The 7,982-nt window shown below is 37.3% G+C and overlaps 1 protein-coding gene across 3 annotated transcripts in view; it reads right to left on the bottom strand.

Moving 5' to 3' along the window:
- Nucleotides 1–1,115: 1,115 nt before the first annotated feature.
- The window catches only part of Mospd2 (motile sperm domain containing 2), a 44,333-nt gene continuing 37,466 nt past the window's right edge, over nt 1,116–7,982 (bottom strand). Inside the window, exons 13-15 of one of the 3 annotated variants that reach the window (XM_027946538.3) lie at nt 7,503–7,632; nt 4,439–4,541; nt 1,116–2,073 (exon numbers count right to left, since the gene is read on the bottom strand). In XM_027946538.3, the coding sequence (XP_027802339.2) occupies nt 2,032–2,073; nt 4,439–4,541; nt 7,503–7,632 (275 nt within the window). In that variant the 3' untranslated portion in view covers nt 1,116–2,031. Of the gene's footprint in view, nt 2,074–2,251; nt 3,755–4,438; nt 4,542–7,502; nt 7,633–7,982 lie in introns of those variants that run through there. The other 2 variants (XM_027946537.2, XM_071606195.1) reach the window with 2 other exon arrangements.

The following is a 7,982-nucleotide window of genomic DNA, read 5'->3' as shown; positions in this document are numbered from 1 at the left end:
TCAGTGGGCCAGTCTCAGTGGATACTCTACATTATTTCCTCATTCTCACATGTATCCTGTCAATTAGTCATATAATTATTGCATTAGGTAGAGAGAAGAAACAGTCTGAAGCAGGTTGACTTTCCCAAGACACTCAGGGAGGAGGTAACAAGAGAGGGAACTTGAACTTAGGCAGTCTACCTCACTGCTCTCACTCCTAATTGCTAGTCTCAGGACAAATGGGAACATTTACAGTCTGTCCCTTTGGGCCAGGGAGAGAGAGAAAGCCCTATGGTTCTGACAGCCCATGGTGTTCTGAGATCAGGAAACCTTGAGTTGGGAGTGAAAATGTAGAAGAGAGAGTTGAAGATTCCTACACTTAATTCTTTCCAGGCTGAAGATTTCCACAGAGGAGTTCCTGTTTCCTAGAAAATTGTCCTTTACAAAGATCAGTCTTTCACTGTCTCAAGTTGGTATGGTATTTCTTGGTAGGTTAATGCTCTTTGTAGTTTTATTTTATAAGATGGAATGATGAACTTTTTATCTGCCCCCCCCCCCCCTTAAAAAATCTCCACCTCTTTCAGAAGAGGTACCAGTTCTAATGCATTCTATTTTTATGGAGAGGTACTTCCCATTTGGATGGTTGTGCCTTCCAGTGGCTAGGGACCAACATCAACAACCCTTTCCACCAGCAGTTTGGGCTTCCCTGTGCCCCTCCCCAACAATCCTGATTTTGGGAGCAATCAATGCCACACTGCCCATCATCCACGTGCCTGGCAGCCAGCAGGATGCCTCCTTAGCCTGCTTCCTGCTTACTCTCATCAGGCAGGAAGGTGTGTGGATACTAGAACCGGGGAACAATGGGACAATCTGGATTCACTGAGTTCAATAATAAGAACCAAGTCATGACAGAGGGTCCACTGCTAAGCACTGCTTTGAAGAGTAGCCAAACTAGACACAGGGATGAGGAAAAACAAGACACACTAAAGGATAGGCTTACCTGCACAGGACTGTATCTTTGTAGGCCTGAAATGTTGTCCTTATAAAAATGCAAAGCAGATCCAAAAGGAATTACTATGATCTTTAAAAGGTCAGAGTGAGTTTGAACATTGATTTTCTTTAAGATGCTTTATCAATTAGAGACCAGAGTTTTTTTTATTTCCTGATGATATTTATTTCATAAATGTAATTATTTTTCTAAAACATATTAAAATAGAAAACATGTTCTTTTGATCAATTTATACAAAGAAAATACCAATATAGTAATAAAAATACTGAAAATATATGAAAAGCACCTGAACATTAGAGAAATTACACTGGCAACAATTCTAGGAATATATTTTTTTGTAATTATACAATAAAGTGCTATTAAATCCAGTCAAAATTAGTGGCAAGATATAAAAACAGTTATGGTATTATTAAATTTGAGGCTAGGATTACCAGCAATTGCATTTTTAGGCTACTTGCAGATCAAGCTAATGATATCTCATTAATGTTTTCATGGAAAATTTATTAATTTCCATTCCCAAGTGAAAAAAAATCTAAATCTAAATGAAAGTCCTTGGTAATTTGGTCATAAACATGTAATGACATGATTAAAAATAAAATTATTGATTTGAGTTCCAACAATAATCATGTGACTGTAATTAAATCCAAAGAAAGACAAAAATGTAAATGTAAATATATGATTTTATAAATATATATGATTAATCAAGACAATTAAAAAAGTTTAGATTCTTTGCTTTTATAGTCAATTTTCAGTAATTCTGCTTAGTCACATTTAATAGATACACAAACATTAACAAGATATATTAATTTCAACTGACTACATATCAAGCAAGGATATTTTAGTGAGTCAACATAATTTTCATATGAAACATTAAAGGGACACCGTTACGACAATACATTTCCAAACTTGGCTAATTGTTTCATTTAATCTGCCAAGGAACAGAAAAGCATACACAAATAATTTTGGAAATTATATTAAGGCCCAAATATACCATGTAAGGGGAAGCCACTGTGCACATACACAGGGAGAACTGTGCACAGTACTTAGGGTGGACTGCAGTCCCTTTCACATCTGGAGGTGGCAAACTGAAACAGAAAAGCTCAAATTAAGACAAAGTATCACACCAGTGTCCTTTTAAGGTTTTATTTCCTGTGCCAATTTTGAAGGAAATCTATTTATCATTCTCCAAATCTCAGTTTTTCAACTTCTTCAAGATGAAAGCCAACAATACTACATTTCATAAAATAAATCTCCAAACATGGCTCAATCAAAATTCAAATTTATTTTACAAGCAGACTATTTTTCTTTCATATAAAGTACACATGTGAACCAAAAGGTACTAAAACTGGTATATTAATGAGAAAGAAAACTAATTTCATTAGCTTCTGCTTCTGCAAGGTATATCTCTTCAGGAATTTAGGAACCACATTGGGTGGGTATTTCTATACCCATGGCAGAATAACAAGTCAGTCAATTAGTCCTGGTCTGAAGGTTTTACAGTCCATCATGAGTTATATTTTTTACTCTCTAAGAGAACTGATACTTACGCTTCTACATTTTTTTTTCTGTTCACCCTTATAGATACTCCAGTCTTTTGTAATTTTTTTTTAAACTGGCTGATTTTAACAAGGAATATTTTGAACTACAAATTCATCAGAATGCTTAGCATCTTGAAAAACTAACTTTTCAAAAAGTATTATCTAATGTCTTTCATTTAGAAGCGAGGGTGAAGACAGTGCAATTTGTGGTCCACAGAGACTCCTTTGCTCTGGAATGAGGGCGAAGATGGAAGAACAGAGGATCAGGCTTTCATAATAAATTAGGTGAAAAGTTTAACGTCCAGCCATAATGAACAACACGAAGTTGCATTGAGATGACTGGAAAGGGGGACTGATTGGAGAGACTTGCCTTCTGGGCATTACTATCAGAATTCAAAGAGCCAACCACACTTAGTTTTCCAAATTCTACTGAAATGAAATTGTTCATTAAAAAGTCCAGGATTAATAAAAGGCAGGCTGTTAAGGAACATTGAGAAACAAAGGCAAAGGTGGTTTGGCATTGAATAGGTTTACATTCCAAAAGAATATCATCTGGAAGTGCTTCTCAAATTTACAAAGTCATGATTACATAAATTACTTTGTTAAGTATGTTTTCTTTTTCAATATACATATTCTTTTATATACAGAGTATAGAAAAGCTAGTAAGTCGGCTCAGCTATAATAATTTTGTCATAAAAAAGCAGATTACATTTTTTTGGCTGCAACAAAGCATGTTACTTATACTTTTAAGTTTAGCTAATGTATTTACATGATAAAACTTAAGCTTTGAAAGTATTTGAATCAAAAGGAAAAAAAATAAATTACATTTAAGCTATTAATTTACACAATGCATATACCTTTACTTACGTTCCTAACTAGCTATACTCGCTAATAATTTCTCCAGCATTTCTTTATTCGAACAATTTGTTTTCAAGACAGGTAAGTGCTGTACCCCTTTAAGTGCTGTATATTTCCTTTTAGGTAGCAGAGATGTGCAATACTTTTAGTAGCTTGGTCGAGTAGTTTGGGGTCTGTTACTTTTTCCAAATAACAGATGAAAAAGCCATGTTTTTGATCAGGCACCACCACTTTAACTGTACAATGAATAAAAGAAAGAGACAGCAAAAGCTAGCAAGAGCATTGTTAAGGCAAGTAACAGCTGTTGGAACCAGATACAGCGCTGAACTTGGTCTTCAAGCTTCCTATTGCTTTCTAGTAAACGATTGAGCTGAAGAGGAAAAAGATTTATATCAATAAAAACAATCATTAATCATAAGAATGACAAATAGGAGTATTAGAAATCCAAACATTGAACAGGATGGGGCCCATCTATTCAGAAAGGCAGAGAGCTAGAAATCCAAGGAGGCTTTCGACTTCTTTGGTGGTCAGATGTGTCTGATTACTCTTATTTCAAAAGGTACAATTTTCTAGTTGAGACAGGAGCACAGCAATCACTTCCTGGAGGCACAGAAACCTTTGAGCTACTTAGAAATAGAGCACTTCTGTCTGTCCGTTTTTTTTCTTTTTTGCAGTGCTGGTTCAAATCCAGGGCTTTGGTTCAAATTTGGTGATAGGCAAGTGCTCTACCACTGAGCTACACCCCTAGTACCTTTCTGTCTCTTTCAAATTTATATGTGCTACTTGGTACCCTTTTCTGCAAGATGGAATTCTTTGATAGTAAGCAAAGCAGAAGATCTCTATTCCAAATTAAAATGGCCAGAGCTTTTTAAAGGCTAGATTTCCAAAAGTAACTCACCTCTTACCATTTCTAATTTGGCTTCTCTTCTCACAGAAGAGAGCACTTTTGTCGCGTCTATGTCAAAGATTTTCCCTTCTGTCAGTGGAGAAAAGTGCATTTCTAATGCTGATTAGCATTAACAACTTGTTTCAGTTAGGAAGAAAGTATACTTACTTGTAGATATATATCTTCGCTGGTTTTATCTGACATGTTAAGAGCATTGTCTTTTAATGTAAGAGTGTTTGGTTTATTGCTCTCAACAGTATGGCATCTTAACCTATGAAAATACAAAGAAAACAACGTCTTAAAACCTTTAGTAAATTTTCTCACCAATTAAAATATAAAATGAAAAAGTTAAACACAGGAGTCTATGTAACAGACAGAGACATCATTCCTTTCCCCAGGGTCACTTAAAGTAATGGCTCAGTGTGTATTTATCTATTTATCTTCTGGTCTCTGTTTTTTTTTTTTTTTTTTTTTTTGGTGCTACAAACCTACATACAGCCTGCCACAGGCTGGGCAAGTGCTTTACCTCTGACCTATACTCCCAGCCTTCTTTGAGCATCTTAAGAACACAAAAGATTATGGATACTGTTCAATACTCCATGGGATTCAATGGAAAGCTTTTTAAAATAACTTTTTATGGTATTCAGTAGAATTCATCCAGATATATTACTATTTGAAGGCAGTCAACCTTTCTAGATAGGAGATAGTGCTTTACTTGGGCCTCAGTACCACATCACCAAACTGCCCTCCCACTTTCTGGGAGAAAACAGTGATCTCTTCTTGACATTTACAGGAAAGCAAGCCACAAGGAACAGGTAAAACCAAAAGCAAAGAAAATAAGGCAAATCATATATAACAAAGCCAAAACCACCCCCTCATTTTGAGGGACTGTTTCATAAGAACTTCAAATTAATCTTTAATACCTTTTATACCAGTGTTTATCAACCTTTCAAATTTTTCCCACATCTACACATTTAATCAAACCAACCCCCCCCCAAAAAAAACTCTTGATACAAAAAAGGTAGGTCTTCCTGAAATATAATTCAAAATTTAAATGTGTAATTAATTCATGCAAAAACAACTGGAACAACTGGAAACTGGGTCTCCCTCTGCATTCCTTTCTCCTCTTCTCCCTGGGACTGAGGCTAATCATCCCTCTGCTCCTGCTCCTTTTAGCATTCTCAGGAATTGCGTTGCTAATGATATATCTTATACATCTGGTTTCTCCTCTTTTAATGGTCTCAGAACCTGGTTTTTAAGCAATGTTCAAATCTCTTTTATTAAAAAGGACCCTTTATCAAGGCCACAGTCCTCTTTCCAAGTGCCACTGTACTCTTTTCCTAACCAAAGACAGCTCCAGTGCAGATTTTCCAGCAGCCTCCATTTCTTCACCTCCTCTCATCTATGTGGCTCCTGCCAACTGAAATTATTCTGTGTACGGTTATCAGTGACCTCTGTAATGTCACCACCAACCGGCACTGGTCATGCTGTACCTCATCCTTCTTGACCCACAAGGCACTACTGGATACCACTGGTCATTTCCTACTTGGTGACACATTCTCTTCATTGGGCTTTGATGACTTGGCAGAGTTTGCCTGATTTCCCTTCTAACTCTGCTGATTGTCCACCTCCATTTGACCACAAAACACTCCTTTAGGATAGGCTTAATCTTTCACCTCTCTTGTTGGGCCAACTAAAATAGCACCTATCTCCCTAGGCACATTCTTATCCTCTTAGACTCTATTAACTATATCACTGACAGCATGATCTTGTCAAAGGCAGGTCAGATCTACCTCTGTTTCTGTAGTAGGGGACTGAGCTCCTTCTCTGGCCGCTTCCTGCTTCTCCTACTTTCTTTCTTACCGCTTGCTTACTCTGTTCTAGACACACTTGTATTCTTTCAACTCCTTCTGTGAAAAATCTACTCAGATGTGACCAATAAGGTTTATTAGCTCCTCATCTCTAAAGTGGGAAAAATCCTTCCCGCCTTCCTAGGGTAGTCTTCAGAACTACTCCATGAATGAATGAAAATAAAGCATCCAGAACTGTGCTGGCCCACAGCAAGCACTACTCCAGAGTAACCTCTGAAGCATGGCCGCCACTGCATCTGGCCACTATTTCCTATAGTCCCAGAAGGATCCTTTAAGAAAAGTAACCAGATTACCTCATGGCTCTGCTCAGTACCAAGTAAGTATTTCTCCTCTTAAACTCAGATCACTAGCAGTGATTTGGTATCCTATCATCTCATTGTACCCTATATTTTCATTGCCCGCACTCTCCACTTATTAGAGTCAAGTGACATTGACCTCCTTGCTGTAGGAACACAAGCAGACCAAGCATAATTCTTTTTTATTTGCTCTTCCCTGAGCCTACAAAGGTCTTTGTCCAGTTACCAATGTGGCTCACTCTAATTTCCTTCAGGTGCTACTCTGAGTGTCCTGAGGGTTTCTTACCTCAGCACTCTTAACATTTGGTTCCACTTGATTTGGAGGAATTGAGGTTGTCCTGTATACTACAGGAGGTTAGGTGGTATCCCTGGCTTCCCCCACTACATGCCCACTTCACCCCATCCCTAAGATGTGACAACTAAAAATGTCTCTAGACATTGATAAGTGTCCCCTAGGGGGCAAAACTGGGAACACTCCAATAAATCATAATTCCAATTAAAAAAGAAACAAAGCAAAACTAAACTACAACACAGTCTTCTCTTTCTTTTCTGTATATCATTTCAAGACTTTTGTTACAACCTGACATATACATACATGTATATGTATATACCTACCCTCTACCTATACTAAGCCCCTTTATATAGGATAGTGTTATACATATCTTTCTGTGATTAGTTTCTTTTCTGATAACATATCACACATATATTTCCATGTCAGAACAAACAAATTTGCTATGCTTCTTTGAATGGCTGCAGAGAGCTCTTTAGTGTGGTAATACTCAAGTATATCTCAGTATTGCTTTACTGGTGACTATTTAAGTTCATTCTTTCCTATGATGCAACACTCATTCTCACAGGCAAGATGAGCTTTTTTGGAAATATGGTTTATAGGTCAGAAATGTGCATGTGTAATTTCCACAGAATTTCTGTTATCAGGGCCTCCTTGAGCAGTTCCAGGTCCTTCATGCCCAGAGTTAAGAAGGAAGGGACGGTGCCTCCCCCATGGAGGTACATTTCTCTTTCTGATTCTTCCACACATCTGATAGCCTATGACAAAAAGCTTACCTATGCTCCATCACTTTGTTTCTGGGAACTTCTTTCCAGAATTGAGTCAATTCTGCTGGCCCTGTGCCAGATGGCTGCTCCATTTCTGCAGCCATTATCAGAAACCGGTCTTGGGCAGAGACTGTTAAACCTGCATTCCAAAAGGGCAATTAGCATGTGAACAGGAACCTTCACAAGAGGCTGGAAGTGTAGCTTACTGCATTATTCTAGAAAATAACATTAAGGAACAAGAAGAAAAGGGAACTACCTTAAACATGTAAAAAGTCCCCCAAATGAAAAATTTTATGTTTTTGAAACTCAATTTCAATTGGTGTCAGTTTTAAAAAAATGTCACTCATTAAAAAATAATTACATTTTAATGCTGGAAAGGGCTTTGGAGACCCTTTGACCATCTCATTTCACACATGCAAAAACAGATGCTAGAGTAAGGCTGAGGGGGCTTGCTGATACTCTGCTAATTTCTACATTCTAGCCCTATAT

This window comes from Marmota flaviventris, chromosome X (assembly GCF_047511675.1).
Source record: "Marmota flaviventris isolate mMarFla1 chromosome X, mMarFla1.hap1, whole genome shotgun sequence".
In the NCBI taxonomy this organism is placed as follows: Eukaryota; Metazoa; Chordata; class Mammalia; order Rodentia; family Sciuridae; genus Marmota; species Marmota flaviventris.
The sequence above is the reverse complement of the archived record's forward strand: the minus strand, read 5'-3'. Positions and strand labels throughout refer to the sequence as shown.